Below are 10,961 nucleotides of genomic sequence, written 5' to 3'. Positions count from 1 at the left end.
CACAATACAAAATTTATATCATTTGATCCATCAAGAAAAATACTTTTATATTTTATCTATTAGGTATTGCAAATGTTATTATTTTATTTTATATATAATCTGTCAAACATTCAAATGCTTGATTTGCATGGAAATCAACACACCTTATATTCTGGAATGGAGGGAGTATCTCTTAAGACCTCCATCTCTCTTAGAGATTTAGGGAACTACCCTTGTTTACCTTTTATTCTCTTTACTGTTCTTGGATTGACTTGGGTTGAGGAGTAATCGATGTGGACCTTGTCCTACGAGGATTCTCCACTTGTGTTCCTTTTATTTTGTCCTTGATTCTTGTGTTACTTCTCAAATCCACCTTAGAGCATTACTAGTAGAGCCATCAAACCCTCAAACCCCTAAAAATAACCGCTTTTTTTTTACAGTTTTTGCCGAAAAAACGCCGTAGACTAGAACCTCTAAACCCTCAAACCCGTAAAAAAATTTAGAGGTCCAACCCTCAAACCACTTTGCAACCTGAAGAAGTAGGGGTTGAGAGGAAAATCTCCCCCCAACCCGCACTTCTCCTCCTCTCTCGCGCGGGAGCCAACTGCCTCCTCCTCCCGGCCTCCTCCTCCCGCCGCCTCCTGCCGCGCCGGCCATGGAGGGCCCCGCCGCCGCGGCGCCCCCGCCCGCCGCGCCCGCCCCCGCCCCCGCCCCCGCCCACCCGACCGTGGCCGACGTGGTGGCGGCGACCCACGTCGGGGCCAAGCGGCGGCGGGCGGGCCTCGCACCTCCTCCTGCCGCCTCCCCGGCTCCCGCCCCGGCCACCAAGAAGAGCCGGCCGAAGGCGGCCTCTCATGGGCCGCGAGGGGCGGCCTCCAAGGTCGCCGGCTCGTCCCCGGCCGTGACCAAGCCGCGGAAGAAGCCCGCGCAGCGGAACAAGCCCGCGGCCCCGCCCGCCGCCGTCGCCGAACCTCCTCCCGCCGCGCACGAGGTGTTCGAGGAAATGGCAACCCCATCCTCGTTCATGGACCTCCTCCAAAACGCGGAGGTGGACCTCGGAGATCCGCCCCTAGACCCCTTTAGGGTTGGTGACGACTTGGAGGAAAAGGAGGAAGATGAGGAGGATGAAGGGGATGACGAGGAGGAGGTGGCCGAGATAGGGGAGGAGGCATTCACCGCCGCTTCCCGCCCACACGCGCGGTCGACAAACTACACCGAGCCGGAAGATGTCCTCTTGGTTCGTGCTTGGGCAGCTGTGGGAATGGATGCAACCACCGACACCGATCAAACCGGTAAACGGTATTGGCAAAGGATCGAGGACGTCTATTGTAGGATCAAGCCGAAGAATAGTGGGTTCATCCATCGCACTTTCCGGTCGCTTCAAGGCCGGTGGGAGTTGATCAAGCCCGCTTGTGCTCGTTGGAGTGCGGCCATGGACCAAGTGAGGGATGCACCACCTAGTGGAACCGTGGAGAGCGACTATGTGAGTACATATTTCTTCACTATTTTGATTATGTGTGTGCACTATGCTATTGGTGGGTTCTTATGTGATTTATGTGTGGTTGATAGGAGACAATTGCCGGCATGAGGTACAAGGAGATGGCCGCTTCCAAGGGCAAGCCATTCCCATTTAAGCATGTTTGGTCAATTCTTCAAACCTTTGACAAGTGGAAGTTGAGGGATCAAGAGACCGCACCCAAGAAGTCGGCAATGCTAAGGATGGATGATAGTGAAGATGAGGAGGAGAGGAACTTGGGCAAGCCCAAGGGAACCAAGAAGGGCAAGCTAAGGGTGAAGATGGAAGAAGAGGCGTCAAGCCTAAGGGAGAAGATGGACCACATGATGAAGGCAAGAGAGGAATTGACAACGAAGACATTGAAGACGAAGTTTCTTATCACCGAGAAGAAGAAAGAGGTCAAGCTTGCACAAGTTGAAGCAAAGCGTGAAGAAGCAAAGCGCAAGGCCGAGTTGGAGGAGAGGATGATCAAGCTCAAAGAGGCAAAGGTATGGAAAGAACTCATGGTGGAAGAGAAAGAGCACATTATGATGTCCAAGAAGGACATGGATCAAGACCAATTGCAATGGTGGAAGGACACCAAGGAGGACATCGCAGAGAGGAAGAGGATGTTCCGTGTTGCATCCTCTACTTTTCGAGGTGACACTCCGATGAGTAGTTGTGGTGATGGCGGTGTGTACGACTCCACCGGTGCCGATGGAGATGCTTGATGGAGCCCGCTTGTGGTCTAGGAGATGGCGCCGAGGTGCAACTTTTTGGTGATGGTGCCGATGAGAGGAGGAAGATGATGATTTTGTGATGTAAACTAAGCATTACTAGTAGAACCCTCAAACCCTCAAATCCTTAAAGCAGTTTTAAGGGTTGAGAAGTGCCACTTTTTGACACTTTTAAGGGTTGAAAAACAGGGGCAAATACTAGAACCCTTAAACCCAACCCTTAAACTGCTTTAAGGATTAGATTTGAGGGTTCTAGTCTTTGCCTCGACCCCAACCTTTAAATCTATCATTTGACATCTCATAATTTATGACAACAAGAACACAATCAACTTCCAAACAAACTACCAAATGACAATCATTGATGCATGGTTTAATAGTTTACATCACAAAATCATCATCTTCCTCCTCTCATCGGCACCATCACCAAAAAGTTGCACCTCGGCGCCATCTCCTAGACCACAAGCGGGCTCCATCAAGCATCTCCATCGGCACCGGTGGAGTCGTACACACCGCCATCACCACAACTACTCATCGGAGTGTCACCTCGAAAAGTAGAGGACGCAACACGAAACATCCTCTTCCTCTCTGCGATGTCCTCCTTGGTGTCCTTCCACCATTGCAATTGGTCTTGATCCATGTCCTTCTTGGACATCATAATGTGCTCTTTCTCTTCCACCATGAGTTCTTTCCATACCTTTGCCTCTTTGAGCTTGATCATCCTCTCCTCCAACTCGGCCTTGCGCTTTGCTTCTTCACGCTTTGCTTCAACTTGTGCAAGCTTGACCTCTTTCTTCTTCTCGGTGATAAGAAGCTTCGTCTCCAATGTCTTCGTTGTCAATTCCTCTCTTGCCTTCATCATGTGGTCCATCTTCTCCCTTAGGCTTGACGCCTCTTCTTCCATCTTCACCCTTAGCTTGCCCTTCTTGGTTTCCTCGGGCTTGCCCAAGTTCCTCTCCTCCTCATCTTCACTATCATCCATCCTTAGCATTGCCGACTTCTTGGGTGCGGTCTCTTGATCCCTCAACTTCCACTTGTCAAAGGTTTGAAGAATTGACCAAACATGCTTAAATGGGAATGGCTTGCCCTTGGAAGCGGCCATCTCCTTGTACCTCATGCCGGCAATTGTCTCCTATCAACCACACATAAATCACATAAGAACCCACCAATAGCATAGTGCACACACATAATCAAAATAGTGAAGAAATATGTACTCACATAGTCGCTCTCCACGGTTCCACTAGGTGGTGCATCCCTCACTTGGTCCATGGCCGCACTCCAACGAGCACAAGCGGGCTTGATCAACTCCCACCGGCCTTGAAGCGACCGGAAAGTGCGATGGATGAACCCACTATTCTTCGGCTTGATCCTACAATAGACGTCCTCGATCCTTTGCCAATACCGTTTACCGGTTTGATCGGTGTCGGTGGTTGCATCCATTCCCACAGCTGCCCAAGCACGAACCAAGAGGACATCTTCCGGCTCGGTGTAGTTTGTCGACCGCGCGTGTGGGCGGGAAGCGGCGGTGAATGCCTCCTCCCCTATCTCGGCCACCTCCTCCTCGTCATCCCCTTCATCCTCCTCATCTTCCTCCTTTTCCTCCAAGTCGTCACCAACCCTAAAGGGGTCTAGGGGCGGAGCTCCGAGGTCCACCTCCGCGTTTTGGAGGAGGTCCATGAACGAGGATGGGGTTGCCATTTCCTCGAACACCTCGTGCGCGGCGGGAGGAGGTTCGGCGACGGCGGCGGGCGGGGCCGCGGGCTTGTTCCGCTGCGCGGGCTTCTTCCGCGGCTTGGTCACGGCCGGGGACGAGCCGGCGACCTTGGAGGCCGCCCCTCGCGGCCCATGAGAGGCCGCCTTCGGCCGGCTCTTCTTGGTGGCCGGGGCGGGCGCCGGGGCGGTGACGGTGGCCGGGGCGGGAGCCGGGGAGGCGGCAGGAGGAGGTGCGAGGCCCGCCCGCCGCCGCTTGGCCCCGACGTGGGTCGCCGCCACCACGTCGGCCACGGTCGGGTGGGCGGGGGCGGGGGCGGGGGCGGGGGCGGGGGCGCCGCGGCGGCGGGGCCCTCCATGGCCGGCGCGGCAGGAGGCGGCGGGAGGAGGAGGAGGCAGTTGGCTCCCGCGCGAGAGAGGAGGAGAAGTGCGGGTTGGGGGGAGATTTTCCTCTCAACCCCTACTTCTTCAGGTTGCAAAGTGGTTTGAGGGTTGGACCTCTAAATTTTTTTACGGGTTTGAGGGTTTAGAGGTTCTAGTCTACGGCGTTTTTTCGGCGAAAACTGTAAAAAAAACGGTTATTTTTAGGGGTTTGAGGGCTCTACTAGTAATGCTCTTATCCAGTCACCCTAGCGGCTTGCCCCGTATCAGCCTATCAGGTAAGATATCGGGACCGTGGGGAATTAGTATGATGTCGTCCGCGTTGGTGAAGTTGGCGTCTCCATTCTTGACATCGAGGTGTTTGTTGTTTACATCAACGTTTTATTGCAACCATTCAGTTTTGAGTTTATGTTCCAAATATGTTTCTTTATCTATACAGATCGTTTCTCTATGTTGCTTGCGTTATTTCTCATGGTATAAGATGTGACACATTTTTTACTCTATGGTCTCAGGGAATGGGGGTTTGCTGCATCCCAAGAATTTTTTGTTGTGTGAGCGTGGTTCAAACAATGCAACATGTTACAGAAAAACTGTTGCAACAATTTTGCATACACAATAATTTTATGGGAATTATGTGTTGTATGTATGAGGCACCCTGAAAGTATCACCCATCTATCAACTACGATGGCCTTAAGAAAACATGAAAGCAGGATAAATGATGCTTACACTATGCCAGGTTTGTTATGCATCGCATAGCTCATGGCATAGTTAAGTTTTGCTGCAAGACTAATAATTGGGCTCTTTCGAAGAAAATGAGCACCACACTAGTTTGATCCTTAAAAAAAAATAGCGCCACACTTTCCCTTTTTTTACACTAGTTCCATCCACTAGAAAAAAAGTGCCCCTTAGGAAGGGGATGATAAAACCATTTCTGGGAACTAAAATTTATAGCAAACCACTCAGCAAGCATCAATGCATCAAGAGAAATCTCTCACGACAGGTACTGTAGATCTCAAATGCATATAACAGTGCGAATAACATCTCATAACATGCATTAAGTTAGTGATGAATGGCTGATGATATTGACATGGAACCAAGACTAATACGACTTGCTTCTGCTACTTCTGCTTAAATCAGGCAGAGCTGTCTGCTGGCTTTGATTCTTCGTCCTTCACTTTAGTAGGGGTCATACCATCGCTGCCCATTTCAGCCTTGAGGTCATTGATGCTCAGCTCCAATTCATCGATTCTTGCACCCATTTCATCTAGTAAGTACTGGTTAAGGATTATACAAAAAAGCAGGGAGGCATATGTAGACAATAATATCCAGTAAGTGCTCGACAAGTGAACATTTCAAAGGGAGGTATGGTCTGAATGCTGATAATAAAGGTCGCATTATTCAAAACTAGTGCCACTAGTCCCTGGTGTCACTCTTATAGAAATGGTCTCATACATCAGCTCTAACAAGTTAGCAAACGATATGAGTGCTTGTTCCATACTTTTAAGAAGTTAAGGAACAATAACGAAAGAAGATTGCAGTCTGCAAGGGTTTGAAAGTTTGCACATGAGCTACCCTCCTAATTAAATTCACAAATTTTAAAGATCCTCAGTTACTACGGGAATCTGGGTCATGCATTTGCACTATAATTTTCCCTTACAAATGGACAAATCAACGATCTAGTAGCACATGAGTATATTTGTCAAATGTTCACCTGTGATTGAAAATGCGTTATCTAAAAGAACTGTGACCAGAAAACCGAATGAAGTAAAAATAAAATAAAATGCAAAAATGAACTGATTTATAAGGATATTCTTTGTAATGATGTTCTCTGACATAGTTTGGAACCTGGTTTGCTGCAAGGAAATCAGATTCAGTAAGAGAAAAGTAGGTGGACTCACACGCGCAGTGCACTGCAAACAAAAGAAAGCCTTACCATCTGAACTAGAAGATTTTGCACCTGCAAGCAGTAGGCAAAGGCAAAAGATGAGCGAGAATTACGCCTCAAATTTACAATCTATATAAACTCAAAAGGAAGATAAAATACATACAAAAGCAGTCATATCAGCTGTGCTCTGGGCCGAGCCATCCGAATCCTGTTCCGCCTGCAATTGACAAAGCACATATTGAATGAGCAAACTCGCTAAAACCCTGTTTGAGCCTATAGCCATGAAATGGACCAGAGGAATACTGCCGCATGCATCAAAATTTAGAGGCGTTCGATCTAGGGATTATAACTGTCCTGCATGTCGCCGTGCAAATTTGAACCTTATTCAACGAGATAACTACGGCGGGCCGTTTCACCTGTTGACCCAAAGTTACCTATTTTTCCCAAACGGAGGCTATACGCCTATACCCAAGGAAGCGGAAGCTAAGGCCAGCAAAATTGCAAGCGCTAGAGAAATCATGCAGTTCGAAGCAGGGAAATTCCCGGAAGAACCGGTGGAGATGACAGACACCAGTCTCTTCTTCGGGCGATCCACAGGAACCCGACCCGGCTCGCCGCTAAATCCTCAAACGGCGCTCGTGGGCTCGAGGGTCGTGGGTGAGAGGGGAAGAAGGGGGAGTCGCTGACCTTGATGGGGATGCCGCCGGAGTTGGAAGACGCCATGGTCGACGGCGGCAGGAAGCGCCGGAACAGATCCACTCGTCGTCAGTCGGGGTTGGGGATTTGGGGATTCTCGGTAAGAATGAATGAATGTGGGGATTGCGGCGAAGAGCGAGGTAGTGGACCTGCTCGGTTGATCGAGAAGGCTTCGGCTCGCGGCCGGCCTGCAAAGGTTGGGTGAGGCTTAATTAGGTCGTTTCGGGCTTAGCTCTGGCTTCAGCCCACGGCCTACCTGCGAGGTATTTTCCTTTTTGCGAGCAATCAGGGAGTTTTATTCAATTTCAAACGGGTTACAATCGGCCAATACAAAAGATCGGAGATGAAGACCAGCCCATGTTGCAACCAACAAAGGGGTTACAATCGGCCAATACAAGATCGGCCCACGTTGCAACCAATAATGGTGTTGCGGTCTCTGTGAACATAATTAGTCAGACAGTGTACTACAGTCTGTGCGAGCATAATTAGTCACCCTATTTTGATGGATATTCCTATTTGACGCTGGCGAGCGTCAGAACAACGTGACTTTGCTGAAGCTCGGCCTCCCGACGCCTCAGTTTGGGCTGGCCCAAGGTCACCCTGTTGTTTCTTCTCTTTTTTGTTTATGTTTCTATTTCTTTCTTCTTTTCCTTTTTTCTGTTTATGTTTCTCTTTCTTTTCTATTTTTCTTTTTTGTTTTCTTTTTGTGCATTATACAAGTTTCATTCCTGTTTTATCAACAAAAATGTTTATTTAAGGAAATGTTCATCCTATATTAAGAAAATGTTCAACATATTTCAAAAATGTTAAAAATTGTTCCGCATGTATCACATAAATGTTCAATGTGTATTTAAATATTTGTTCAGTGTATGTCCCAAAAATTTTAAATGTGCATTAAATATTTGTTCAACGTATATTGCAAAAATGTTTCGTGTTTATGTAAAAAAAAATAATGTATCTTACAAAAATCTTCAGTGCATATTTTTGAAAGTGTTCATCATTTGGCATTTTAGAATTTTTGTTCATGTTTTCAATAATTATTCATGTTTGAAAAGTTTGTTCACGATTTTAAAACATTATTCTAACTTTTTAAAGAAAAAATTTCACATTTTTTTCAAAGAAATGTTGATTTTTCTTGTTTTTAAAAAGGGTCTACCATTGTACATAGTATTTTAAATGTAGCGTTGCAATTTGGCCATACTCGATGGCTAGCAACGCTGCTATCTAGCGTGAGATCATGAGTTCGGCTCCGTTGCCTGTAGTTTTATTTTTTCTGTCATTTTCCATCTGACGTGTGGGAATGGGCCGGCCCGTTTTGGGCGATGCTTAAGTGAAAGCTCACCTATTGGATGCATGCGGGCATCCGATAAGAGCCCTCTATTTTGATCTCTTCCTAGCTTCATAGGTTTAAACTCCCTAACAGCTAAAAAGTTCGTAGTATCATTAACTAAACTACCAAATTGTGATTTGACGAGCGGAGTGTCTGACAAAGAGACAAAGCTACCATAGAATCAGATTGAACCATAATCGGCATACTAGACCATTGGGATGAATCCGTTGTCCAGAAAATTATGCACAATCACGCGAGGGCAAAGTTGACGTTGAAACCCCGAGCTTCATGGACGAAGTTTCCCATGATCTCGGTTGAGATCGAAGTTGATGTTGATGAAGACGCCCATCGATCCGCGATGTGATCAACTAGCATGACCTGTATGGGCCACCACTGACGGAGCCAAATCCGGCCGATCTCAAGGTAGGGATCCTAAGCTAGATGTCTTGGAACGAGGATATCAAAGACATGGAGATTTTATCCAGGTTTGGGCTCCCTCGAAGAGATAATATCATACATCATGCTTGTGTTGATTGTATTGGGGTATAGTACAGAGTACATGTGTCTACCACGAGATTGTGGTGTAAGATTCTAATGATCCATGGACTAGCCTAGCTTCAGTTTATGTAATGTGCCGGAGGCCTAGGATAACAGGAGTCTACTCGTCTACGTCAGCGGAGAGGAGTTCTTGTCTTGTATGCCAAGTCTTGTGGATCTTTTTTGTATGCATCATGGGCTGCCCGAATGGCCCAGGACGGAACCAACAAAGGGGGTCCTCGGCCCGGCCCACCTAGCCAGAGTCGACATGGTAAGTACCCCCTGGTCTAGGACACCGTCACCTTGGCTCTTGTGCGGACATTGGTCTCATCGATCTCTGAGCTTCTTCTTTTATATGTCAAAGTAGGCCTTCATTTGCTCCTATTTCTCTTGGCGCTTTCTCTCTTCCCACTCTTCTTTCTGGGTCATGAACCCCTTCAAAGTTTCTTGCCAGGCGATTGCAAAGCATCATGTTTTTCGTCCACCTTGGAATTGGTTTCCCCCCTTAGCCTCTTCTTAGTGACACTTGGGTCGGCCGCCGATGAAGGCCCCCACCTATTTTTTGGGTGGCATATCGTTCCTTGAACTTGGGCAATCCTTGATCTTCCTTCAACAATGACTCAACGTGAATGGCTTGCCCGCATTTGGACCTTCAAGGCATCCAAGGCTGAAAAGCCTATGAATAGAGATGAAAGCAAAATGATTCATACGCATAGGAGGATGACATATGCATGCTCTTCTTATGAACAAGAGATGCATGCATACCATGTCCTTAATCCCAAGGCCACTCACGTGGCAGCCTTCGATATTCTCATGGGCACCACAAAACTTGTTGCACTCCAACTAGATGAAGCCCCATCTCTTTTGAATTGAGACGTTGGTCCGGTTACTCTTACATTTGTAGGGCTCAAACTTCCTACGTTCATGAAAGTAATCATCGAACCTCTTCCAAAATCTGGTTCCTTTTTGCTCGGCGCCGGTTTTGGGATCTTATTGTTGGGGAACGTTGCACATGGGAAACAAAAAATTTCCTACGCTCACCAAGATCCAATCTAGGAGATGACCATATATGAGAGGAGAGATTGGATCTACATACCCTTGTAGATTGCTAAGCGGAAGCGTTAAGAAACGTGGTTGATGTAGTTGAACGTCTTCGCGATCCAATCACGATCCGTCCCGTGAACTCCCGATCCAAGTGCTGAACGGACGGTACCTCCGCGTTCAACACACGTACGGCTTGATGACGCCTTCACCTCCTTGATCCAGCGAGCGATGGTGAAGTAGTAGCTCGAGTCCTCCGGCAGCACGATGGCGTGGTGGCGGAATCTCGACAGAGCTTCGCTAAGCACTAGGGAGAGGAAGAGGGATGCGAGGGAGAGGAGAGGTAGCGCCGTGGCGTGGAGATGTGTTCAAGGGGGTGCGGCTGCCCTGTCTCTACCTCTATATATATAGGGGAAGGGAGGAGGGGGTGGCGCCCCTAGGGTTTCCCCTAGGGGGGCGGCGGCCAGGGCAGATGGGATCTCCCCTAGGGTGACTCGCCCCCCAAGTCGGGAGGTGGGAAGCCCTAGGGGGCGCCCCCAACCCTCCTGGTTACGTGAGGTGGGGTGAGGGGGGCGCTCAACCCCTTAGTGGGCTGGTTTGCCCCCTCCCCTTGGCCCATGGCCCCCCCAACACTTGCCCCCCCCGAAACCCCTTTCGGTGACGCTGGTCATCACCCGGTACCCCCGAAACAAGTCTGGACGCCAATACCCTTCGTCCAATATATCAATCTTCACCTCTGGACCATTCCGGAGTTCCTCGTCACGTCCGAGATCTCATCCGGGACTCCGAACAACCTTCGGTAACCACCATAATGACTCAACTATACTTATATCACCACCAAACGTTAAGTGTGTAGACTCTGCGGGTTCGAGAATTATGCAGACATGACCGAGACACCTCTATGGTCAATAAACAATAGTGGGACCTGGATGCCCATATTGGTTCCTACATATTCTACGAAGATCTTATTGGTCCAACCTCGATGTCAAGGATTCAGCTAATCCCGTATGCAGTTCCCTTTGTCTATCGTTATGTTACTTGCCCGAGATTCGATCGTCGGTATCTCCATACCTAGTACAATCTCGTTACCGGCAAGTCTCTTTACTCGTTCCGTAATACAAGATCCCGTGACTAACTCATTGGTCACATTGCTTGCAAGCTTATTGTGATGTT

General features: G+C 48.4%; 2 protein-coding genes across 2 annotated transcripts; both read right to left on the bottom strand.

The window, feature by feature from the left end:
• Positions 1-2,683: 2,683 nt before the first annotated feature.
• Positions 2,684-4,100, bottom strand: LOC141027005 (uncharacterized). Its single transcript, XM_073503914.1, has 2 exons — positions 3,427-4,100; positions 2,684-3,340 (listed from the first exon to the last, which is right to left on the bottom strand). The coding sequence occupies exons 1-2, from the start codon at positions 3,904-3,906 to the stop codon at positions 2,684-2,686; spliced, it is 1,137 nt and encodes a 378-aa protein (XP_073360015.1). The 5' UTR covers positions 3,907-4,100.
• Positions 4,101-5,227: 1,127 nt separating this feature from the next.
• On the bottom strand, positions 5,228-7,053 carry LOC109736991 (heat shock factor-binding protein). The gene is made up of 5 exons (XM_020296216.3): positions 6,872-7,053; positions 6,348-6,401; positions 6,233-6,256; positions 6,110-6,152; positions 5,228-5,566 (listed from the first exon to the last, which is right to left on the bottom strand). Exons 1-5 carry the CDS (start codon positions 6,905-6,907, stop codon positions 5,433-5,435), a joined length of 291 nt encoding a protein of 96 aa, XP_020151805.1. The 5' UTR covers positions 6,908-7,053; the 3' UTR covers positions 5,228-5,432.
• Positions 7,054-10,961: the final 3,908 nt, after the last annotated feature.

The sequence above is a fragment of the Aegilops tauschii genome, chromosome 7, assembly GCF_002575655.3.
Source record: "Aegilops tauschii subsp. strangulata cultivar AL8/78 chromosome 7, Aet v6.0, whole genome shotgun sequence".
Classification (NCBI taxonomy): domain Eukaryota; kingdom Viridiplantae; phylum Streptophyta; class Magnoliopsida; order Poales; family Poaceae; genus Aegilops; species Aegilops tauschii.
This window is presented reverse-complemented; position numbering and strand designations above follow the sequence as displayed.

Bases quoted from the DNA above. Each gene is read 5' to 3' on its own strand.
- LOC141027005 (XM_073503914.1), bottom strand. From the start codon at position 3,906: ATGGCAACCCCATCCTCGTTCATGGACCTCCTCCAAAACGCGGAGGTG. The intron at 3,341-3,426 runs GTGAGTACATAT...TGTGGTTGATAG, and splicing joins GAACCGTGGAGAGCGACTAT to GAGACAATTGCCGGCATGAG.
- LOC109736991 (XM_020296216.3), bottom strand. From the start codon at position 6,907: ATGGCGTCTTCCAACTCCGGCGGCATCCCCATCAAG. The intron at 6,402-6,871 runs GTCAGCGACTCC...TGTCAATTGCAG, and splicing joins CCGGCGGCATCCCCATCAAG to GCGGAACAGGATTCGGATGG. The intron at 6,257-6,347 runs GTATGTATTTTA...TACTGCTTGCAG, and splicing joins CAGCTGATATGACTGCTTTT to GTGCAAAATCTTCTAGTTCA.